At 36.9% G+C, this 26,135-nt stretch overlaps 1 protein-coding gene across 2 annotated transcripts in view; it reads left to right on the top strand.

The window, feature by feature from the left end:
• The window catches only part of PLCE1 (phospholipase C epsilon 1), a 161,761-nt gene that overhangs the window by 117,595 nt on the left and 18,031 nt on the right, over positions 1-26,135 (top strand). The window contains exons 7-23 of one of the 2 annotated variants that reach the window (XM_074907441.1): positions 255-463; positions 3,004-3,045; positions 4,741-5,407; positions 5,903-6,085; positions 6,971-7,085; positions 7,450-7,609; positions 12,344-12,466; positions 12,562-12,698; positions 13,637-13,875; positions 14,899-14,960; positions 15,054-15,219; positions 16,849-16,956; positions 17,380-17,496; positions 17,579-17,737; positions 19,007-19,130; positions 23,198-23,322; positions 24,011-24,128. In XM_074907441.1, the coding sequence (XP_074763542.1) occupies positions 255-463; positions 3,004-3,045; positions 4,741-5,407; positions 5,903-6,085; positions 6,971-7,085; positions 7,450-7,609; positions 12,344-12,466; positions 12,562-12,698; positions 13,637-13,875; positions 14,899-14,960; positions 15,054-15,219; positions 16,849-16,956; positions 17,380-17,496; positions 17,579-17,737; positions 19,007-19,130; positions 23,198-23,322; positions 24,011-24,128 (2,854 nt within the window). The remainder of the gene's footprint in view (positions 1-254; positions 464-3,003; positions 3,046-4,740; positions 5,408-5,902; positions 6,086-6,970; positions 7,086-7,449; positions 7,610-12,343; positions 12,467-12,561; positions 12,699-13,636; positions 13,876-14,898; positions 14,961-15,053; positions 15,220-16,848; positions 16,957-17,379; positions 17,497-17,578; positions 17,738-19,006; positions 19,131-23,197; positions 23,323-24,010; positions 24,129-26,135) is intronic. The other variant, XM_074907442.1, reaches the window with a different exon arrangement.

Here is a 26,135-nt window from a genome sequence, read left to right as displayed (position 1 = left end):
AGAAAAATGCCCCTGTTACATGAAAAGATTAAGACTGACGCTTTTGAAAAGTTTTCAGGAGTTACTGTAATTTATGTTACTTAATTTCTGCAGTGATTTGATCTGTTTAGGATTGGAAGAAGGTACAAAATCCCATTAGAAGCTAATAGGAAATATGTGCTAAATATTCTTAATTCTTGTAAAAATTTTTCAGGTGGGACTTCTATGACACAATATTTTATTTATTACTATATTAATCTTTTAGTTATCTGTAGTTTGTTTCAGATTACAGTGGACAAGATAATTTCTTGCAACGAGTAGGCCAAGATGGTTTAAATAATCCAGAAAAAGAATCAACAGCAAACAATATATTTCAAACTATTCGGAGCTGCAATCGCAGTTTGGAATCTGAAGAGGGTGAAGACAATTTTAGTGAAGGGAGCGATTCAAGAAAAAACTCTTTGAAGGACAAAAACCGGTACCAGTAGGTCTCATTTTATTTTCTATCATCTATATATTTCATGGCTTTAATCTTTAATTTCTTTTTACCAAGGCTTACTTTTAGAAATAAGGGCAACTTTAACATCTTCCCTTGTATTAATCTTCTTCCAATTCAGAAGTTTTCTCCACTGCAGTTATGCTAAGTATTTGATACTCAAATGCTTAGAAACTCTCTGTATAGTTATATTTTCCCTCATGATGTAATTACTTCCTCTTACGATAAGGGTAAATCCTTTTCGTCTTACACACAGAGCTTTAAAAATCCACAGTTATGATTACAATTTTGATCTGTGGTGACAGGAATAGCACCAGGACATATCTGTTATAAGAGCTCAGAACATTATATTCTGCATGCTTGGGCAGCGTTCTCCCCCTTCATAATAAAGGTTATTTATTATCCTTCAAAAGACCTCTTCTTTTAAGGACATGTTCATTTGAGGCTTTTGAATTATGTCCAGAAAACATTTGTAAGTCAGTACACGTTTTGAATTTTCAGGTTGCTGTAGTTCTTCTGTTCTGCACAGAAGTTTACTTAATTGGGCCCCATGTAAAAAAAAACAGTATTCATTGATCTCAGATTTTCGCTTCAGAGACCTGGTATATTCTGTACTATTCACCAGCAAGAAATAGGGAAGATGCAAAGTTTAAGACATCACTTTGTCTTCTAGAATGTTGCTTTGCAGTGAAGTGGTGCCCATATAGACATAGGCGGGTCAGCTTTGAACTAAGTAGCTGTGTTAGAGTAACTTGAAATTAAGCAACAGAACTGTACTGTTCAGAGGTGAAGCACTGTAAAATTATATGAGGGCTTGCATAAAAGAACATAGTTAGGTCACTGCTTAGGTTATTTCAGTGATAATGTGTATCAGAAATAACCACATGTTCCAAAGTATCCAACATGTTTCGGCTACTTACACATAAAATCTAATAACTGACTGCCTGAGAAGGAACTACCATCTTCCTGTTTTAAATGCATTTATTTCATTAACATGCAATTCTAAATTTAATTTCAAATAAATAATAATTATTTCCTGAAAGAATGGTTTCTAATAGAATTATTCACATCTGGCTTCAGATGCTTCTGGAAAGTGGAGCAGTAGATTAAGCCAAGAAAGACAGACCCACTTCTCTGTCCAATTATGTTGTCGTTTGACTTACCTCAGTTCAAATAATTCTTCAAGGAATTATTTTTGTTAATTAGTATGCTTTAATATTAGCTTGCAACTCACAGTTCAAATGGATATAATGAGCTAGGGAGATTGACATTTCACTTGGATGAACAAAGTAGAATTTAAATATAAAAGAACAGTATGGAGAAAATTAAGTTCTCTTTATTATGTGTTAATGAAATCAGTTCTTGGTAAATTACTTATTTATGCCTTATATTTAAATATAATTCAGTAAGTTCCAGTCTAATACAGTAGAAATTAAATGGGAAAAAAAGTGAAATGAAAGTTTGAAATTTAAATTAACAAAACTACAGATTGGTAATTAAAGTTATGTTTCCTAATTCAGGCTACTGACTACTCAGTATCTAGAATGCTGGTGGAGTAAGCACTGATTTTAACAATATAATGACTTGTAGAAAAATACTTCTGAAAGTATTAATTTAGCGGAATTACCTCATAGACTTTAGAAATCCATTATTTACCTGCCATCTCCACCCTGGGCAGTCAGAGATCTGGGTTAGGCACAGGGACAAATTGCTGCTGAGATAGAAGGTCCATATTCTGTTGTCCCTGATGTATGAAGGCTGCAATATTTGGTTTATTTTTGATGCTATGAACAACTAAAGAGTTCTGAAGAAGAAACGTAGGCATCTTTCTTGTGAGACCTGAGGCATATTTGCATACAGTATTATAAAATCCAAATTTTGTAATGATTATGTATTACCTGATAATTGTGATGTTGTGGTCATAAAGATGGAAAAATACACTGTATAACATGTTTCCCATTACTTTGAAATTGCAAGGAAGATTTTTAATTAGTTTGCCTTTGGCTGGTTTGGATTAGTATTGTGGAACATGGACTCATCAAAGCTGGTAGGTTAGTTTGATCTGAAGAAAATGAAAGGCATCTAATAAAATCAGTGAGTAGTGGGTACAGTTACTTTCCTAGTTGTGTTAGCAAATAAGCTATCGCTCTCCAGTCAGTGACCTGTCTAATCACCCTGAATTTCTGTACATGCCAGATAAATATAAACCTTTAATCTTTAGTAGAACTCTGTCTTGACAGTTCTCAAATAAAGGTAGGCAGGAAATGACAAAAAAAATTGCAAGTTTTAAATACATTTTTTATAGAATTGTTAATCAGATGACCTGTCAAGATACTCTAAACTTATCACTTCATTATCTTGATCTCATCTTCATTTTTAAATTTTCCTAATTACAGTAAATAGCTTTTAAAGTAATAGGAGAAAACCTCAAGTTTTTTCCTTTTTGTATCCAATGCAATTTTCCTCTCTAAAACTGCAATCTGTTTTAATGTTTCCTTTATCCTTTCTTTTAATTTCTTGCATCTCAGTGCAGCGTATGTAAAGAAAGCTGCTGATTCAAACCGAGTTCTGTAAGTGTGTTCTCAGTAACTGATAGCTGTGTCGCTTTTGGCAGCTCATGTCAGAGGTTATGTTTCTGATTATGATTATGTGTGTGTGCTTGGCTTATCTGCTTCTTGTATGTTTTAATCTGCAGCATGCTAGTGCTATCAAACATGAAATAAGGCATAAACAAAGCTCTGCCATTTCTGTCTTCCGTATACTAGAGTCCTCCAGCTATACACATAGTCTCAGTCACAGAATACATTTTCTAGCATTTTTGCAGAGACTTATTTGATTGTTTTGAGAGCATGGGGAGGAGAAAGTGCTGCTTTAGTTGTTTGTTTAGGTTAAAAATCTTAATCTTTTATTAGACAGGTAAATATTTTAATGTACGTGTGTCTGGTAAGACTCTGCTAAGATGGTTTATACCAGCTCAGTTATAATGCATGACCTTTATCGTTAGGAATATTTCTTAAGGAAATAGAGCTACAGTCAAAGCTGATACAGTTATTCTACCTTTGTCAGTCCCCTCACCACAAGCAATAAATCTTCAGCCTGTTGGTCACCTTTTTGCTAAATTTGACAGACAAGTAGAGATCTCACTGATTAATAAATTTGCAAGGGAATAATTAAAATTACTATATGGAATAAAGGGAAAATTCAAATTAATTAGTGGCCTGAGTAGAGAAGAATTTGAGGGGGTGCTAATGGTTATCCATGTTGCTTATCTTACGGAGATAGTATGTGAGTTTAACTTAGTTTAGCTAGGGCAATATATGTGTGATTGGGAACAAGTCACAACCTGAACTTTCTTTTGCTCAGCTAGTAGGATACAGGCAGGAGCTGAGAGTACTGTGGTGATAATGCAGGGGAAGTACTGAGGGTATTAGGGCAAGATGCCTTGAAGAATATGCAGAAGCAGCTGGTTTGGATTTTACTGGCTCGATATCCTTAGGAAAACTAAGTTTATTAAAGCAGTATCAAAATACTGAGCATTTGTGCATTCATACATGTTAGAAGCTTCTGCAGGGACGAAGTTTTATTTAAACTACCTTATTTATTAGTTCAGTATTGTTGCTCTGTATCTACTGTTTCTAATTATGGTAAAATATTTCAAAAATTTTGGTTGCTGCATACAAGTTTCATGTTAATATTTTGCTTAAGTAAAATTAAGTTTTCTAAGGGCAGGTATCTGATAAAATTCTTGCTGCATTCTTATGAGGAAGGTGTGTATTCTAACTACTATTTTACAAGTGTTAATCGGGGCATTATATAATGTGAAAGATCTGCACATTAAATCAGTAATAGAAGAGAGCATTACAAGTTCTGTCTTCAATCCACTAGATCCTGCTAACACTTGCCACATACGCTATTTGATATTTCAACTGAAGCATTCTTATGCTGTGGATTTAGAAACTGGAATCACTTGGCTTTAGGATCCAAATAGATGGTTTTTATTGTTAATGTAATGTTTGGAAAGTTCTAAAGCAAATACAGTTATATTGTTACTGGAGTTGTAACTAATTGTAGCCACATCTATTAATTAATTCAAAATTGCAATAACATAAATGGTAATACTGTAAAAACTACAGATGTTCCTGTAAATCCAAATTATATAATGACGATAGTATTTTTATTCGAACTACAGCAGAAAAAAAAAATCATCAGAACAAATCAGCACATGTATCACTAAATACAAGTCTCTCATCTTTGATCACATACAGATTTATAATCGGAGATCTTTCAGATTCCGAAAGTGATATATTTGAGCAGTTGAAAGAGTGGGACACAAATTCAACAGAAGAGCAGCAAAAGGCTTTCTGCCATGGGATAGAACTCATTCCTTGGTATGTGTTATCTATAAGAGCTGACGTCCATCAGTTCATGCAACAAGGGGCAACTGTCATTCATTATGACCAGGAGACACATCTCTCGGCACGTTGCTTTCTTCAACTTCAGCCTGACAATAGTACTTTGACTTGGACAAAACCCACAACGGTTTGCCCTGCAAATGCTAAGGCAAAACTGAGTGTGCTGGGTAATACTGCTGAGCTTGGTAAATACCAGTTTCTTGGTAATACTGGACTGATGGAAGGTTTTTTGGACTTGTTTTCAGCCAAGGCTGTGTATATGGGACACTCTGGCATTGATATGCACACTGTGTGTGTTCAAAATAAACTTTGTAATATGTCCCTTGAAGAAAATGGTATAACACTACTTTATGGACTTCAGACTACTGATAATAAGTTGCTGCACTTTGTTGCTCCAAAATATACTGCGAGAATGCTATATGATGGATTGCTGGAATTGACTAAAGCTGTAAGAAAAATGAGGAGATTCCCTGATCAAAGACTACAGTGGCTACGGAAACAGTATGTCAGCCTTTACCAGGTAAGAGATGCGGTGATTTTGCATAAGAAAAGTTCAAACATGTAAATAACTTAATGTAATGCAATTAGTTTCTATTATAATTAAGCTAAGATTAAAGATGACCACCAAATCTCCAACTTTGTAACACCGCTTGTCAGATCAGATTCTCCACATAATGTTCTGTCAAACCTTGCATGTTTTCAATACACTGAAGTTAAACCTTTTTTTATTGTGAAGCTTTTCATATGCTTGGAGTTTTGGAATAAATATTTTATTAAAGAAAAAGCAATGACTATACTTGAAAAGGGTGATGAAATACTGAGTGATGAGAGTGACGGCCAAAAAAAACCCCAAAATAGCAAACAAAATACCCTCTGGTATTCGTGCAGTAATTAAAAATTGCCTGCTCTTGATGTTTTGTCTTTAATTGGTTCCTTAGAGATGTCTATATTATTGCTTAAGAAAATGTGTCTGCTCTTATTCTCCCTGTTTTGTTAATGCTGAGAATTTTTGTAGGAGGATGGAAGGTTTGAAGGCCCCACCTTGGCTCAGGCTGTTGAACTGTTTGGAGGCAGACGATGGAGTGCAAGAAACACAAGCACGGGAACTCTTACCAAAAGCACCGAGAAACCTAGTGTGCAGAGAAACAACACTCTGGGAATAAGTACAGCTAAGAAAAAGAAGAAAGTACTCATGAGGGTAGACTGTTTTGTTGATCATGTATTCTGTTGCTTGTCTGGCTGATTTGTTTTATTCCTGCAGTTACTGTGTAGCTCACTGTATTCTGAACCAGAGAAAAGAAGTTAGATGGTAATTTTAAAAGTATTTATTGTAGTTTCAGGTTTGGGGCTTATTGTTTTCCAGTAGCCTGGGTTTCTTTTCTCATGCTTGAAGCATTCTCAGGACATGTAGGTGCTGGGGCTAGCAGAAGAGGACAGAATCTTGTTGAGATCTTTAGGTGTTACCTCAGTATAAAGGTAAAATATTGGTGGTAACAAAAATGTTAAGATGCAAAGTGATGTTTGAAGGCTGGTATCAGTTTCTTTGCTTGTTTTTGTTTTCATGTTCCCCAAAACATCACCACAGTTATTCTATCTGAGGTTAGCATGCAGTTTTATCTTACTTGGGTGACATGAACATTGGACTTTGTCTGGCACTCTCCTCTCTTTTCTTGGACTCAACCACTTTCAGCAATAGTCAAAAAGAGGAGAATGCAGGGACTAGCAGCAATATGCTATCCACATGTTCTAGCAGGCAGGTAGGGGAGATTCTCAAATGACAAGATCCATCCTCTTTAGGGCTCCTATGCACCAGTGAAATAGTATAAAACCAGCTGCACCACTTTAGAGAGACGTGATCATTCTCATCTCCCGTGTGATGTCAAACTGCAGTAACACCTAATGGTCCCACACTTCACTATGTATCCTGTTTAAGTTTTCTTTTTTCTACAAGTATTGTCCTTACAGGAGCCTTGTTTCATAAGGAATAGCTGATTTATCTCATGGTTTTGTTACAGAATGCAGTGATGAAGAATGGGAATAGTAGCATTTTTGGGATGTTTATTATGGTGCTCATTATTTCTAGGGCGAAAGTGGAGAGGCCACTGATGATGAAATGGCAACTCGGAAGGCAAAAAGCTGTAAGGAATATCGTAATAGAAGTGGTTCGGATCCCCAAGATATTGATGAACAAGAACCGGGTAGATATATCGTTTCAGTACTTAAAAGTCCCTCAGGCTTTTGCTTAAAGTCTTTTTATACAGACATTTTTTATGGTGTTAAAAACGGATTTGCAGCTCCAAATGCTATACACTTCTAAATTATTTTTGTAGTTGTTTATGATTGTTTTTTCATTTAGTTTTAGTAGTACTTCCTTTCCGTTCAGATGAAATGGGTATTTAAGTGTTGTTCAGAATGTATTTTTTTGACAGTCTTGGGACAAATCTAGAATCCCTTAGTGTCTTACTATGTGTTAATTAATTACAATATAGGTCCCTTGGACAAAAGCATTTTTATTGGGCCAGATGTGGTAATTGTGCTGCAAACTTTTTTTTTTCTCCATAGATCAAAATATTATTGTTAATGCTTCTCCATCTAACAACCTGCCATCAAGAAGAGCTCACTCTCTGACAGCATCTGGATCTCCTAATTTAGGAGCTACATCATCTTCACCAGCAAGACCAGTCTCTTCTCCTGTGATGTCTTCAAGCAAGAGTCAGTCTAGGTAAGGGCAAGATCAATGCTTTGATTTAAAAAGAAAAAAATGATAATGTTGCTTAATTATCATAAAGTGTATTTTTGTGCCAGACTGACATCTGACAAAAACAATGTCAGAAATGTCATTAGCTTTTTGATAGACATCTAAAACACGTTGTAAACCAGCACAGGACGTTTAAGCCGAAATACCATGAATCTGAGGATGGCTTTGTAGCGAGTCCCTGAGCAGTATGCTTTGGTTTATGGCTGTTACAGAAGCAGATTGGAACGCTATTCCAAAACTACACAGACATGGAGTTTAACTCTTTCTCCAGATCTTCTCCAAAATGTAATTATAGACATATTCTGTATAGTGAAAATCAACAGAAGTGTTATAGATGTGCAAACTGAAGTTCTGAGGTTTCTCAGCACAAGTCATTTCTACCTGGGGGAGTATTAACTTTTGCTAACATTCCTGGTAATGATTGCGGTGTTGTGTCAGGGAATTGGAGGAACAGGTTTGAAATCTTTCTCTTACTGGCCTTTTCTCCTTGAACATTTGTTCTTTTGGTGTCACTTAGGCAGTGGAAAAGGTTATGCTGTGTGTGTTCAGTGACACAGTGCACTATTGTATTAATTCTATAAATAGTAGTAGTGGTGGTAGTAGTTGTAGTAATAACAATATAACAACAATAATATGTCAAAGATGTGGATGGTGCTTTATGACATACAAGAAGATAGTCTCAACAGAGGCCATCCAGTGCCCTTTTTACAGAATGAATACTGAGGTGAGTATGAATCTTGGCATTTCCAGGAGAACAATGGTAAACAATGGAAGAGATTACTGCTGCTGGTGAAACATTGTTTTAGAAGAGACATGTCTAATGTAATGGTTTATGTTGTGTATTTCTTAGGTTTTTTGTTGGTTTTGGTTTTTTTTTTTTTTCACTTAAAACATTTTGGGTTTAGCAATAGGTGTGAGTAGTAGAGGCACCTGTGGATATCTATAGTTGGCTGCTTCTCTTAACACTGCCTTCTGAGATTCTTACTATGTTCTCTACTTTTGTTCTTCCTGTCATTCATAACCTTGGGATGAACATACCAGACTAGGATGTATCTCAGTAGGACATGCCTATTTTTCTAAGGATTGGAACAGCTTTCTTTTACCTTAAACAGAAGAAATACTGCTTTACTACCTCTGGAAGATGCTTCTTTGTTTTGCATATCTGCTTTTTGCTTTTTTGCCAAAATAACTGTTGTTCTCTAAATTGGATTGAAAGGTTCAACTGAGAAATCACATTCCCAGGGGAAGGACAGCTAATATTCCTTTAAATCCTCTCAGTCCTGGGTTTCTATACAGATCCCTGTGCAGCTTATCACTGTGGGCCTTCCTGAGTTATGACAGGTTTTCCCTGGCAAAGTTGTCTGGCAGCTTCACAGTGTCACTTGATAGAGCTTGCCCCAGCTTGATATGACCCTTCTTGCTAGAATTTGCTCAGATACAGCTGTATGGCTGTTTCATCTGTCCTGAGGAAATCTTCCCTAGAACAGAATTACATGTTTTATCCATTATCTTGACCCAGTTTTCATGAGCCATTAAAAGACTTGGGGCATTGGAGAGAGTTTTATTCTTGATATTTACCCTTCAGACCCTTGATAGGTCTGAATTGTGCTTGCCAGTTTTCATATGTGTGGACACTTTACATGTGCCTCAACTGTGATTAATAAGTCTAAGCTGTCAAATAGTTGGCACTCTGGTTTGCTGCAAAGTCATGCAATCACACTATATGCGTATTAATCCACTCTGGGGATCTCTTTTAGAGTAAACCAGCTGGTTGCCTCCAAAATGGAATTTAGGTGCAGTTCTGGGAATATTTGCTCCAGAGAGTTCTGTAATTAGATAGTATGGATGGTGAGCTTACTCAGTATTAAATCATCCTCTATATACTGCCTTGTAGGACACACTCCCAGCAAGGATTGTACCTTCAGACAATCCACCCACAGTTATGGTGTGTCCTATTGCCTTGTGTTACATTAAATGAATGGCAGTCTGTCAGGCAGTAACATATGCCACAGTTTATTTCAGCCACTTCAGATAGAACACACACCAAAAATGAAAATGATATCTTAGAGACAGACAAGCACCATGGGGTACCAAACCAGACCTGAGCCAGTTGCTGGGCAGTACAGAGCAATGTGAACTTGAGTCTTTCTGCCCCACTCAGGGAAAGTGGCAAGATGGATGCATTTAGCAGTAGAGATATAACTGATGGAGGAGCAGACTGGGACAGTGGTCCACAAGCCGTGGTATGTATAGTCTGCAAGCAGCGCAATATTCTTTCTGGAAGCTGCTGTCCCTAACAGCGGTAACACACAAGCAGGGTAAGTTTGGGAACCCACATAGGCTGAACACAGACTTCTTTTGTTTCTTTTTGCTCCATTTTTGTTGTTAATTCTGCAGTCTCATAAAAATCAAGTTATATACTTAGTTATACCAACCAGTTTTGTCAGTAGCATCATAAATTAAGATAAAATGAAGTATCCATTTTACAAAGTAACAGAAAGTTGGAATGACCTAGATAATGAAATAACCTAGAAAATACAGGATCCACTGGGAGTGCTTGTATACATTTGTATGGCTCTGCACAAATTAGAGCCAAAAGCGTTTATTAATTCAAATTAGTATCTGGATTTAGACTCAGACACTGACAAGGCATCATAGTTGGAGGCAGTGTTGGACATGAGCTGGTTGTGCATGATGCCTCACAGTAAACCAGAGTTTAAGAGGGCGGGAAGCAGAGGGTCTCACCGGGCTGTGCAGAAGCCTTTGGAGCACAGAAAACTGAACTGGTAACTCTCATCACCTGTATACAGGTATAATCCAGACTGGTACTAATTACAGCTGTGGTTGTGGTGGTAATGGGGTTTCGTGGGGTTTTTGCCTTTTTTTTAACAACCTGTATTTATTACCCATGGAATGATTGTGGAAGGTACTCCTTAGTGATAGATTTGGTGAAATGCTGAGCGTTATCATCTGCTGCTTGTCTTCTGTTCAGTACTCTACAGTTCCAGTCTGTTTTCTGGAGTCAAGAGACCTTCCTTGTCATGGTTTATTTTTCTTGTCTGCTAAAAATGTTAGAAATTATTTTAGCCTAAAAGTTACATGCAGTGTATTACTTGCTGTAGTGATGTCAGACAAATTTGAACATTATCAACTAAAGTAGATGGTATTTTTAAATACTTTTAAATCACATTCTGTTTTCAATTGCATGCATCCATCCCAGGCCAGGAGTGGATTGAAGAATCTGACCTAGCATATTTATATAAAAAGTCGTCTGCTTGCAAGTGTCTTTAGGAACACTGGAAAAGCTGGTCCTGTTTTTCCATCAGAGCTGTTGGAACTATTTGTACTGAACCTAATGGCAGAAGCCATAGATTAATGGGTTTGTAGATTTGAACATTGCAGAGCAATAAAGTCTGACACAGAGTCACCTAGCCTGATATTTTGAAACAAAATGGAGTTAGTTATGGTTTAACTTCTGGAGTTAGTTATGGTTTAAACTAGACAATTCTTATATTTGTGCTGGCTGCTTAGATCCCTCCCTTTTCAGGATGCTGGTGCTGGCAGATCCTGTTCCTGCAGTGTGTGTTTAGGCCCAGGAGGGGCCTCATGAGCTCAGTCTGTTACTGCAAATTAGTACATGAAATTCACTTGTTCATACTGCTCAAGGGATGGTTCAAGTTAGGGCCTAACTACAGTTAATAGTGTAAATCCTGTAGTAGCCTAAAGATTTTGGGATGTGGCTTTTGGAAATGTACTGGCTGTGCTTCAAAAACTTTGTTCAGCTGCACAACTTAGGTTAACAATTGCAGTTATAAAGAAATTGGCTGGACTTGATATTACTCAAATCAACTAAACTAATTAGCACCAAACAGCCAGTTGTTTCTGTGATCATTTTCTGCCTTTGCTCTCAATAAATTCTACTCTGCTTTCCTTCCTTCAGCCCTCAAAGCTGAAAGGAGGAAATCATTAGAACGTCATTTCTAGAAGGAGATGGCCTCCAGAGCCTGCTGCCCAAGCCCAAAAGAAGAGGAGGACTGTAGCTTGATCTGTCTTTGAGATATCTGATGAGAAATCCTGACTGTTCTTGGGGAGTGTCCAGGAACCCATGGGTTGAGAAACAGTGAGGTTTGAGTGCCAGGAAAGGGGAAACATTATGCTTCTTAAAATTGCACCTTTAATGCTCCCAGATATAAGAAACCCCAGGTACATAAGGACAATAATTGTTTTTCTTGCATATCCAGTCGGAATATTACCATCTTATTTTGACAGTGCAGAGCTTTAAGGAATTCTACATCCATGTTTTATTTTTCCCTTAGCAAATCTTCAATGAACCTCATAAACAGCCTGTGCTACAATGCTACTGGCACTGTTTTCTTTAAAGGGAAAATGAGAATGCTTTCATTTGTGCTGTTTTCATCAGGCTCTTTTGCGCACGGAAGAGTTTTAAATAGTGTGTGTATATGTTATTATTCTGTCAAAGTCTGCAGTTGTCTTGAAGGAAAAAAATAGCTGCTATAAACAAGAAAGTACAAACTGTTATTATGCATCTTAAAAAATACTGCTTTATTTGCTTCTTCCAGATAATGGTAATAAATGCATTAAGGAGCGCACAAATAAAGTGTTAATGAAGTAATGCATAATATTTCAATATGTAGAAATTTAAGGTGACCAAACTACAGCAGCCTCTTTCTGCTTTAGCACATGGAGCAGCAGTAGCTGGCATGGCCGCGTTAAAGGAGGAATGAAGGGGTTTCAGAACTTTATGGTGTCTGACAGTAACATGACTTTTGTGGAATTTGTAGAGCTCTTCAAATCTTTCAGGTAAAATATTTTTATTGTGTACTGGTTTTATTCATCCAGTGAGATTATCCAGTTTATAAAAGAGCAAAAATTGAACTTTTCAACTCTTTTTGCAGTGTCCGTAGCCGCAAGGATCTGAAAGACCTTTTTGATGTCTATGCTGTGCCTTGCAATCGATCTGGTTTAGAGCCTGCTCCACTTTACACTAATTTGAAGATTGATGAAAATAGCAGTGGATTCCAGCCTGATTTAGGTATGTTAAGGAGGAATATACAGCTGTTACACTGCTGAACAGCTTCAGTTACTGATCTTAGGAAAAAGTGTCTGAGTCTCATAAAGAGCTATCAATTACAAGTAGAGGATTGCTGCCGAACCTCCGCTAATACCTAGTTAGCAGGATGTAAGACAGGTTCTTTGGTCAGAAATGAAGGAGTGGAAAAGTATTTACATTATCTAGATACATTTGTAACCAGAATAGCAGAGGCATAAAACTTGTTGCTGAGCAGATAGGCCCAACACAGGGACCTGTATCTGGTTTCAGGAGCTCTGGAAGGGCTAAAACACAGAGAAAATGTAGGGAGGAGAAATGAGGAGGCTGTGCCCTGTTTCTTATTTGGTTGGTTTTTTCCTATCTGGTTCCTTAGTGGATCTGCTTTATGTGTGACAAGGGGGAAGGAAACCTTTGTCCCCCTTTACATTCCCGTTAGCATAATCTATGTCTGGAGCTTTGTCCACATGTAAAGAAAACATTCCTTCTGCCAAGCAGCCCATGGGGAGGGTGCAGTACAATTATTGTATGGACTGGAAGAAAATAAGCAGTGATTGCGCAGGAAGGGTAAGGGGTTGTACACAGTGGAGGAAGGGCTTTGCGGCTGTATGTGGTGGTGAGAGGAAGCAGGAGGGTCAGTGACAGGTGACAGTGTGTGAGAAGCTGCGAATTCATGTTAAAGGTTCCAGGATTTTGTTTCTAGTAATCAAACACTTAGACTCTGCTCCCACTGTTTCCATACATGCTTAATACTCTTTCTTTCATTAGTTAATAGAAACAAGATGATTTTGTTCTAATGTACTGTGTCAGTGCTAAAATATTCAGATATTTATGTGTATTATATATTACATTATATTCCATACAGTATATATAATACACGTAATTATATAATTTATCTTTATATTTCCTTTTTTTCTTTCAAGATTTGTTGACTAGGAATGTTTCAGACCTTGGTTTGTTCATTAAGAGCAGGCAGCAACTGTCAGACAACCAGAGACAAATATCTGATGCTATTGCTGCTGCCAGTATAGTAACCAATGGTACTGGAGTTGAAAGCACATCGCTGGGAATATTTGGAGTGGGAATCCAGCAGCTAAATGACTTCCTAGTGAATTGCCAAGGAGAACACTGCACCTATGATGAAATCCTCAGTATTATCCAGGTCTGTAATACAAACATCTTGCAATTCCTTTTACTTGAACTCTTGTTCCTTCTGTTTTCCCTGCTAGCATTGTCTGCCTAGTAGTCAGAATAGCATATCTGTGTGGATATCTCCTTTCACACTGGTTTCACTACAGTTCACTTGAATTTAAAATTTATTAGTGTGTTTATTCTGGGATATAAAATTGTGCAGATGTCCATATATATGTCCATAAAAAGAAAAAAAAATAATGCAAATAAACAGTTTTATTTGCTATGTGTGCTTTATCCAGAAAGGTATGTCACCACTTAGGGAAAAGTATTCATGGCAGTGTGTTGTTTTCTCTTTGTCTGTGACCATCTTTGATAGAGCTTAACCCTAATTTGGAACTTTAAAAACCCACCATTTCCACATATTTTTATTTTATTGTAAGAAATTTTGCAGAGCAAACATGGACATTTTATTCCATTATGTACAATGGCTGAAGTAATTAAGAAAGTATGTAGAAAATTTTGAATTCTTCCAAGCATGCAGTAATATATATACTCCAAAATTAAGCCCCCACTTAGCATTTATCAAAGGCTAAAAACTGTATATTTCAACTATCTACGTGTAATACAAAATTGCAAAGTTTAACAGACAGAAATTCTAAAGAAACATCAAGTTAGCATACCACAAGTCTCTTTGTGATGGTGGTATAGTGTTTAAGCACAACAGATAGGAGAAGGATGTGTGATTATCTATCCTTTTTAATTTCAGCTTAAGTGCTGACTGTGCTTTGCACATGGGGTTGGATTAGATAACCTCCCAACATCCTTTTCCACCTGACTGATCCTGTGAAATATTATATAATTATGACTTTAGTATGCTTGTTTATTGATTGGTAAAACAAGCATGAGCATACTGCAGGTACCTAATTAAAAAGACTGGTTTTACATGCTAGCTGGTTAGTTCAGTGAGCAGACTACACTATGAAAATATGAAGAAGCTGTATTTCTAGAGAATTGTTATTATATATCTCTTTAAATTTCTCCCTCTTTGTAGAAATTTGAACCCAGTGTCAATATGTGCCAGCAGGGGCTGCTATCTTTTGAGGGATTTGCAAGGTAATTACTTCTGTGTTAGTTTACTGAAGTTTGTATGACAGTCACAAAATACTCAGCACAGCATAAAATTTTCTCACATCTTTTCACCTCTAGATTTTTGATGGATAAAGACAATTTTGCCTCCAAAAACGATGAGTCACAAGAGAACGCTGAGGACTTGCACTTTCCACTGTCATATTACTACATAGAATCTTCACACAATACTTACCTTACAGGCCATCAGCTTAAAGGGGAATCCTCAGTAGAGCTCTACAGCCAGGTATGCAGGATGGGATCATTGTTTAATTTTCAACATGAACTTGTTTGTTTAACTGGCAAGTCACAGAAACATGACCTTTTTTGCTTTGAAAATCTAAATGCTTGCAAAACGTTGGAAAACATGATGTGTGGGAAAGCTGCCTGTAAGCACAGTTGTGCTCAAATGCCTTTTCTAAGGCAAAAAAATGGGTTTAGTTTGAGATTCATAGCATTTAGACACCAGTCAGTCTGACCCAACCTACTAAAATTAGACTTTCCCACAGGAAAGACTGATGTAATATTTTAGTTCATTCAGATGTCAGAAACACTACTCAAATAATGTGTATTGTACTGCAAAGACAAATCTTAAATGTAAGTGTAACTTCTAAAAACATTACTTCTAGGAATGTTCTAGTTTTAGACTTTATGCCTGGTTGGTGGTGAACAGGAAAAGAACAATTTCTCTCTAGGACTTTTGGTTCTGGGTTTGTTTGTACATACATATATATATGTATGTGTGTGTGTGTGTGTGTCTGTATTTACCAAATGCTAGAGAAAGCATCAAACTTCCTGTGAATAGTGTTTTCATTACTCTAAATGTTAATGTTTCACCATTGAGAAGGGCTTATCTGGCATCTCCTGTGCTGCTTTAGCTGTAGTTATAAGACAGAGGGGTGAGACTGCGTTAGGAAAGCCTGAATAACATGTTTGCATTGAATAACGCAATCGCAAAGGAGGTTTCTGTAGTACAACTGTGCAGAGTGATGTGAATATTGTGTTGGTAATAGATGAGAAGTCAGACAGAGCTCACCTGGCTCCACAGTTTGCATGATGCAGAAAAGCTTCTTCCTGTCCCTCAAGTAGCTGTCACCAGAAGAGAAGGGGCACTTTGTTCTGGCTCGGTGTGTCTGGCTCTCACAGAAGTGGTGGTGTGCCAGCTACGGACACAACTGCCTGAAATCTAATTACAGGTTTTGAATAGCAGAAGTAATTTTTTCTTTGTTCTTGAATGTTTCTGCTGGAAATGATTTTGATTGTTGGAATGTTTGTTTTCAGTTAAATATTTAATTGTCATACAGATAACCCTTTCAATGATAGGCATACTAAATACTGATAGCAATAAGCTGTGCTGCCAACAGTTGGGTTATCTTTCCCTTCATCCTTACTCTTTGCTTTCTTCAGTGGTTTTCTAGCAAGTAGGGCTTTCTAAAATAAATAAATGAATAAATAAAAAATAAATGGGTGGATGGTATCAACCTGGAATAAATTGTCATGTTGATTTTTAGCTGCTTTTGGAGGTAGAAATGTGGAAATGTTTTTCTCCCTCAGAACATCAAGCTATACATTAAGAACCATTTTCTATATGTGTCCTGTAAGACAGGATGAATTTCAAAGCTTTATGGTACTTCTCCTATGAACATAAATGCTTTCTTAATTTTCCCACTCTTTCTCAGCCTAGGGAGTGCAGTTATCTGGGGACTGTAGCTTCAGTGGGTTATGTTTACTCCACAGATATTGCTCTTTCCAGCACTTTTGCAGAAATGAACTTTTGCAGAAATGGACTTTCATTTAGCTCTGCAAGGTCTGTTTTCTGTTTTGATGGCATGAGACTGTAGCTTATACATGCTTACACTGTTCAATTGCATTGTAGGTTCTTTTACAAGGCTGCAGAAGTGTAGAATTAGACTGCTGGGATGGCGATGATGGGATGCCTATCATTTATCATGGGCACACTCTTACTACTAAGATCTCTTTCAAGGTATGCCGGTAATTGCATATAGAAACCAAAAATGGGAAGAAAATCAGTAACCTTTTCTCTAATGAAGGAAAAATTCACCTGCTGGAAAAGTACAAATCCTAATAGGCTAAATCCTAATGGAACATGAACTATGGACTACATCAGACTCCTCAGTTGTAAACATGATGCTTTTCAAATTAGTTTTTGTAGCATATGTACTTAATTTTCTGTCTTTTTATTGCCAGCGTAACATAAGTAGCTCTTACCAGTTCTGTTGTAACAAGATGCTAGGTTCATCTGTAGGAGCTTGTTTTGAAAGTAAATTGTGGACTCTTTCTTATTAGAGGGGAAAACAGACGCCTCCCTTTCTCCACTTTCAACTGACAGTAAGTTAACTGAATGCTGCAAAATAATCACATGTTCTTTCAATGACCCTTCTCGCAGGAGGTAGTTGAAGCTATTGATCGCAATGCATTTATTGCCTCTGACATGCCAATTATCATATCAATAGAAAACCACTGTTCATTGCCTCAGCAACGCAAGATGGCTGAAATTTTCAAGGTAAGTCATAAATGGTCGTAAATTATTCTAAGCCTGTGCCTTGGCATTTTCCCTAATCTGTCACATGTTCTTGATATTTCAGAACGTATTTGGAGATAAACTGGTAACAAAGTTTCTATTTGAGAGTGACTTTTCTGATGATCCCATGCTTCCTTCACCTGGCCAACTGAAAAGAAAAATCCTGCTTAAAAACAAGAAGCTGAAAGCCCATCAAACGCCAGTGGATATATTGAAACAAAAGGTAGTGAGACCTAACTTTTGTTAGAAATAATTAGTGTTTGAAGTTTTTTCCATTCCAGTACATACAGCAGAATAATCTAATGAATATTCATGAGTGAAAGACTCACAGTGGATTGAAACACTTTCAAATAAGTATACAAGACATATACTATAAATACAGCAAACAAACTTTTAGTGTATTTTTAGTTTTATAATACTTCAAATTATTATGATTAGCACCATATGCTCTATGTGATAATCATAAATGAAGTTTTGCTCTGAGGCTATAATGTTTGCTATTGATGTTTGTTGAGAAATTGTGATATGCACCAAGTATGTGTGTATATATACAGTATATATTAAATTTTAGTACAATTTTCTTTGTTTCTTTTTTCATATTCAAGCCAGGCAAATACTCTCGTTCTTACTCCATTTTTTTGGGGGACTCTGCTATTCAAGTAGTGCTTATAACTATATAAGAACTTTTTTGTTTTCTAAAAGTTAGGGCTGCATCTCTGGTAGCGTCAATTTAACAATGTCTATTGTTAGTCAGCAGTTAGATTGAATCCTTGAAAATTAATTGCTTTTACCCAAAATGTAAACATAATTGAATTAGAATGCAATTCTTGTATCAGAATAATTAAATCATGCTGACAGTGCCAGTATGTGGACATTCCCACTACACCCCTTGTAGTGATAGGACGATGGTTTTAAACTGAAAGAGGGGGAAGATTTAGATTAGATGAGGAAGAAATTCTTTACTCTGAGGGTGGTGAGACACTGGCACAGGTTGCCCAGAGAGGTTGTGGCTGCCCCCTCCCTGGCAGTGTTCAAGGCCAGGTTGGACGGGGCTTGGAGAAACCTGGGCTAGTGGAAGGTGTCCCTGCCCGTGGCAGGGGAGTTGGAACTAGATGATCTTTAAGGTCCCTTCCAACCCAAACCATGCTGTGATTCTATGATTCTTCATCTTAAAAAAAATATTTTTAACTGTTTCAAATCCAGCACACCTCAGACTGGAAAAAGGCAATCTTGCTTTGGATAGTGTGCAAAGTGGACATTTTCCCATAATTAAGTAGGTTTTGTATCTTTTTTTGTGTTTTTCTACCAATACAAGTTTTCTTTGTATTCAAACCCTTAAAATGGTATTTTACTTTGATCTTGACAATCTTATTTCTCATTATATATATTTACTGATTTCATATAAATAAAATAAGATGCAAACAGTGATGAAAATTCTTTTGCTTTTTAAAAATACTTACCAATAATGTAATAAGTGGTTCTGTTGCTGTAGGCTCACCAGCTGGCCCATATGCAAGCACAGGCTAGCAATGGTACTACCAACCCCACGCCTACCAACGAAGAGGAAGAAGATGAAGAGGATGAATATGACTATGACTATGAATCTCTCTCTGATGGTAACAATATTTATTTATTTATTTATTTATTACAGTGCTGTTGTTAGAACAACAGCAATAAAGTATGTAAACATTATAGTTCAGGAATGATGTAGGTAAGCTGATCTTACCTTGTGACAGAAAGTTGTACTAATGTTCTTGGCGGCACTTTGGTGCAGTAGTCTGTAATACTTTGAAAATAATTTGACCGTGTAGAAGACTTGAGCGTGACTTTAACTCCAACCATTAGATGTTTTAAATGTGTAGTGTATGCAAAATTGAAGTCTTTATAAATTATATTATTATGCAAAAATGATTTGGTTCATAGTGTATTCTATCTACATTCACCTGTATTGCCTTTCATAAGGAGTTTAGGCACCGGAAAGCTCAAGGTTCACAGCAGGCTTAGCCCTTGCATCTGTATGATTGCCATTAAATTGACCTAAGATGCAGATTCTTCAAAGTCCTCCTTGGTTACTGTCCCAGAGGCCCTTGAAGTACCTGTTTTAGTTACACTTTCAGCATCAGTCATTCACTTCATGCATAAATGTAGAGAAGCCACTAAGTCCCTGGCTTATTCAATAAAGATGACTTTATTAAAGCTTTAGCTACTCGGTGAAAAAATGTCAAGTCATGCCTTACTGACTTGCCTTGTAAGTTCCTGTGCTGTGTATGCTGCAACTATCCCAGCCTTCAGGAACTGGCAGTTTAGCATAAATCCACCTTTAGGAGCAGTTTTATGGATTGGATATAATGATTGGCATGACAGAGATGATAAAAAATTCTGCAGTTAGTAACTTCCACTACTTCCTTAGCAATCTGTTTCAGTCAGACACATTTGATTCTACTACAGATGAAGGACAGAATGTGCCACACTGAGGTGGCTGAGCTGAAGGCCTGCATCTTTTTTTGCTTCTCTTGCTGTGGGGCTGGTAGATTCTGTTAGAGAAAACAGCTGGAGTCAGAAACATTTAATCCTCTCAAGTTTTGTCAAAGGACATTTGTCAAAACCCACATGCATGGATTGAACGAGTTGGATGCATCTAAATGGGTTACTTGTTATTTTTAATTCGTAGTTTTCAGAGAATATGTCAAAATAGATCATAGTTTGTTTATACAATGAGACAGCAGTGATGGTACAAGTGATACCAAGCCCTTTGGATAGTTAAATGCTGTACCATTGTTAAACTCCATAGATGGGTCACAAAACTGATCAAGGGGACAAAAAAGTTACAGATGTGCTTCAGTGTAGATAAACATAAGGTAATACATTTAGGGCAATGTATTATATTATTTATATAATTCTAAGCTCAGCAATGGCAGGATCAATGTTGTAGTTTGAACTCAGCTGGTAGCCAATCACCACATGGCCAGTTGTTTACTTTCCCCACCCCCTGTCCCCGGTGAAATAGGGGAGGGACAAAAGAAGAAATTTGTCGGTTGAATTAAAAAAAAAATCAGTAATAGTAGCAAAACCAACATTAACAATAGTAAGTCCAAAACAGGTAAAATGCAATGGTGGCTCACTGAGCGGCCACCAGTACAGAGCCTGTCCCCAGCAGTGATCCCAGCCACGCCAGAAAATCCCACCATGCTGACCTGTAAAATGAAACAGGGGCGTGGGAGAGCATGTGGCCGCCTATATACTGAGCATGATGTCACATGATACAGAATGTTCCAATGATCCATCTGGATCTGGCCCTCTAGCTGTGCTCCCTCTCAGCCCAATGAAAGTTAACTCTATCCTGGCCAAAACCAGGACAATCAATTTGGGTGATCATGGAATTATTGAAAGTTCTCTGAAGTCCTCAGCTTGGTGTGCAGTGACAGCCAAAAGGTGGGGATCATCAGGAACAGTACTGAAAACAAAACATCTTTTTGTTTCTATATAAACCCTTAATGTGCCACAACTGTGTCCAGTTTTTGCCTCCAGATCTTGAGAAGGTTATGGTGAAGTTAAGGAAGTTAGAGAGAAGGGCAACCAAAAAAGTAAAGGGAGTGTGATGGTGGCCTTGCACAAGTCTGAAAAGGTTGGAATCCTCCAGCTTGTAGAGGACTGAAGGGTGAATTTGAAGCAGGTTTACTAAATCATGTGAAATGCTTAATAAGAGAGGTGCAGGACTGTTGCTGATTAGATCTAGGAGGTACTCAGTAAAACAAGTGGAGGATCGTTCTAACAGGTAAAATAAAGTATTTCTTTGTGCAGCTGGTAGTAAACTTCTAGAATTTCTGCCATGAGGAATTGCAGAGGCAAACGGTATCAAGCAGATTGAGAAAAAGGATTGGATAATTCATGGACAGGTTTATAAGCAAATGTTATGGGTAGAAATGTATGGTCCAACATCCCTAATATTCAGCAGTTGTGGATGTTGAGGAGGTAGTAGGGAAGTGGACCATCACTAGTGGCTGGATGCTCTCTTAAAACAACATCTCTCATTGCCACTGTGAGAAAGAGAATGCCAAGCTAGATGGACTGTTGGTCCGATGCAACTGGGCATGTTCTCCAAGGTAAACACTGAAGTACTTCATTCATTGAAACTTTAAGTCTAATGAGTACCTTTAAGTTCTAGGTACCATGTTCAGAGAAGATGTAAGGCTTGAGCATGCCCTGCAGCACAGAACCTCTTTCCAGTTGGTCTCTTATTTACATTATTTGCTTCTGTATTTAATGATTTTTAAAATAGCTACAAAATTAATGAATGCAGTTCAGGACCCGAAACTGCTTGTGGGATAGCAGTATTATTTATGCTAATATGAAAATTTCTTAGTTTGATGCAAGTTTGCTGCCTTCTAGTTGTGTTTTGTTAGGAAGTTGGTCTAACTGCTTACTTAAGAATACTCCTTGTGTGGGACAGGGTGAAGATAGGGTAGATGTAAATTGCTGTGAAAAATTTAGATCTTTGTTAACAGACTTGCCAGGAAAGTACTGCAAGCTAACTGTAGTCAGTGATGTTTGAGCAATGTTCCAGTTAAGAGAAGGTTTGAGAAATCTGAAGCTAGCAAGAAACATTCATACCTTCCAATATATGAAGCAATCTGTGGCATGATTTACTGCTTTATTACAATTATTATTCTTTGGGATCTTTAATTATGTTAATATTTTGGCAAAACTAATCTAAATAATGGTCTGTAAACTTTCTAAAAGATTTTCAGTTTTATTCTCCCTACTGATACATGAGGTTTGCGTAAGGCTAATAGTTTTACAACTGACACTTAATTTTCATTTCTCTGGCTGTAAATCTTAATTTCCTTTACTCTTATTTCCTCTCTGACTCCGTTTCCCTGTAGCTGATGTCCTTAATGCTTCTCCTGCTCCTAACAGCCAGGAAGGTAAAGGCCATTTGGTTGAGCATTTTAACTGCATGAAATCAGCACCGCATCTCCAGCTTGTTAAATGTGACAGTGTGACTATATGGTTTCTACCTCGTATTAATAATGCAATCAGATATTTTATATAGCATTGTTAACTGGTCAGGAACTGCTAGAAGGCTGCATGTGTGACACTGGTTATGCATAAAAAGAATACGGTGAAAGCATCAGGAATATCAGGAACGAAATAAAAGCATTCCTTTTGTGACAGTTACTGTATTTTGGTCCAGAAAGACCAAATTAGTACATGTATTATTCTCTGACAAATATGTAGCTTTGAAGAGGAATTTCTATAGATGTAAAAAAGATCTTGTTCATGGTGAACGTAAGGAGAGGAAAGTCAAAGCTTGCTGTAAAGACGTGTACCTGTTTGATGTGGTTAATTCTGTTTGGACTTGAGCGATTATTTGTTATTCAGGAATATCAGCTGTTTTCAGATGGCAAGCTTAATTCATTAGATGATTTTGTTTTAAGCACCTTTTGAGCACAAAAGGATGGGCTTTAAAAAGAAGTGCAACATATTAACCAAAGCCGAGCATAAAATTTTAAAGTAGAAAGTTACTACTAAAAGAGAATGCTTTGACCAGTAAGTGCATTATTTCAGCATCTGGTTATTCAGATAAGATTCACAGCATTGTCCACAAATACTGTTAATTCAATTTAAATCTCTAGTTGAAATTGTTTGGCTTTATGTTTATTAAAATCCCATTAATTTTTAGATAACATTCTTGAAGACCGACCTGAGAATAAATTATCAAGTGATAAACTGCAGTTTGAATATAATGAAGAGACTGCCAAACGCATAAAGAAGTCTGATTGTGCTACTTACAATAATAAAGGAAAGGTAGTTCTGCTTTTTCCCCCTTTTTTCTCAGCCACACTTTGATATATAACCAGATTCAAAAGGATTTGAGCAGTTTAGGTAACTGAGACATCAGATGACAATTGCACTTTAATGAAGACAAATAGTAGACAGCATGGAAATGCGGCAGAGAGAGTAGATTAAATAGAACAAATGCTCAACATACTGTTTAAGAAAAGTCCCCAGAGGTTATTGTATATACAGGCTGTTTGGCCTTTGTCATTACTCTCAATGAAAGACTCATTGAAGCTAGATCCAGAAGTCTATTTAGATATCCAATTGCCATTAACATCAATGAAACTGAAGATTTCATCTGAATCTTCCGCATCTTTGTGTATCTAAATAACTTTAAAATACTACACTATGACATCAAATAGCCACATTACCTTTTACTAAGTCATCTGACAACTGAACCAATGCATTGCTGTTTAGTAAATTGTAGTTTCTCCTGAACGTGATTGATTGTGATCTAAACGTTTGTAGAACTGACTCTGTGGCCTTTATGCTACCGCAGTACTAGTGACAGGTATTGATTCATAAACCTGCACACAAAGATGTGTTAGGTGAAGACAGCAAACCATACAGGAAGAATGAGATAAAGACGTAAGTAAGATATGCAAGAGTACTTTCAGTAATTTTATTATTATATGTTCTTGGGATTGTCACTTAGGTTTATGACATGGAGCTGGGTGAAGAATTCTATCTTCCACAAAATAAGAAGGAAAGCAGACAGATAGCCCCAGAGCTATCAGATCTTGTAATTTACTGTCAAGCTGTAAAGTTCCCTGGTAAGTACACTGCCATGTTTTACTGCTTTAAGCTTTCTGATTCTTGGAGACATTATGTTTATGTTTTGAATTAGTTAGTACAAGCATTTTCAAATTGAAGTAGTCAAGGAACTTTTTTCTTGATGATTTGGTAGTCTACATAATAATAGTTCCTGGCTGAGAAGTAGTATTCATAAATTATGTGAAGACATATTGTTTGCTGTATTAAAATGTTTACAAAAGTGAAATTTGCCAGTCTCCACAACTTAGACAACTGCTTCATTGCCAAATGACAGACAGCAGAAAGCTTTATCTTAAGAGCTCTGAGTTTCCATGTAAGGACCTACTGAATTAGGAAGGAAAATATTTGTAAAACCTTGCAGGAAGAACTTGTCACATTTCTTTAAGCAACCTTAGTTTAGTGTGTTTCACCTTTGTCTGCAGCTGCATCTTCTGTTCTTTCCTAAGCACATAGGAGGGGAGCCATTTGTGGGGGTAAAGCAGCCGTTCTGTGGGGTGGGTGAATACAACTGATTGCACAATCACACGCTCTCTTTATGGAAGGGGTTAAGGAAATAGGAGGATCATCTTTTGTACAGTAGGAAGAATAATGTTTGCAGAGGAAAAGGAGAGGGAGTAACTGAAGAGAAGATCACTGATAGTTACTTTTTCAGTACTGAAACATGAGGTTGAGTATGTTTTGGCTCATACTGTGTACATAAATACTTTTAAATTGAGAATTTATTGTTTATTGATGTCGTTAATGTTTTGAATTAAAAATCTGCTTTTTAATGGAATGGTTCTCTGTGGAAAAGTTAGAAATTCTGCCAAATCATGATCTTATATAAATAGAACTATAATCAGATTAGAGAAGCTAACCAAACATAAAATAGTGTCAAATAGGCAAGATAAACATGCTGAAAAATGGAGAGACATTCTTTTATAATCTTTTATAACTTTAAGAATTGTAGGTGTCACTTGTAAAAATAATAACTTCTAAAAATTCATATCTGATACTCTTTTTAATGAAATATGCAATAAGATATCTTTCAAATAAAATATTTTCTTTTAAAGAATGATATTCAAGATTAAACAGATAGTTTAAGTTGTTCCAAGCATTTTGACTCACAAAGAAGTTCTGATGTTCAAAGAAAACTTTAAAATATTTCAGTTTTTTAAATGTAATTTCAGTTATAAAAGAAATACCTGCTTTCCTTATCAGATTTCTTCTTCTTGCTTTAAAGAGGATCTGAATAGAACAATTAAGAAAATTAGTTCCTTTCACAGATGAACACATGAAGCTGTAGAAATTAGTTTTCTAACAAATTGTCTCCTTTTGAGACAAATACCACCTTCTCTTCAAGATATGTAGACTTCCATGGCCACCATGCTACTGATTGGATTCCTCTGCTTCGCTGGAGGACACAGATGTGGTGCACTGCCATACCCCAATATTGTCCATTAATAATGAGAACAAGGCTGGTAGACCCAGCTCTATGACCAGGTTCCTAACAGACTCAGAAAATGCAAGAGTTTTGGAAATAGGGCAGAACTCATCTCAGTGGCTGATCAGTGGTGTATATATTTTATTTCTCCTGTCTTCATATATTTCTATTCTATGTTTACAGTTGCCTATGTCCCTGAAGGTTAATCATTAATTCATGACTATAAAAAAGGACAAGGACCATTATGTTCACTTACCCTAGCCTACTGAGTAACACAGACTTCCCTAAGTGCTCCCTCGTCAAAACAGTATTTATCATGTGGAGAAAATAACATTTCTTGTTATAAAATCTCTGGTAACAAAGAATCCACCACAGCTCTTGTTGTTTCAGTGTTTTTTGACCCTTACAGTCCTTGCTTAACTTCAGTTTCAGTCTCTTGGGTATCATCATACCATTATCTAAGAGGGTGAAGATCTGGTTTTTTGGGTCACCCAGGGTGAGGGCAGTGAAGCATACTTGAGCACAGTACTGCTATAACCCACTGGCACATGGCTTGTTGCCTTGGTGCTGAGGATCCTTACAC

This window comes from Athene noctua, chromosome 5 (assembly GCF_965140245.1).
Source record: "Athene noctua chromosome 5, bAthNoc1.hap1.1, whole genome shotgun sequence".
Lineage (NCBI taxonomy): Eukaryota > Metazoa > Chordata > Aves > Strigiformes > Strigidae > Athene > Athene noctua.
The sequence above is the reverse complement of the archived record's forward strand: the minus strand, read 5'-3'. Positions and strand labels throughout refer to the sequence as shown.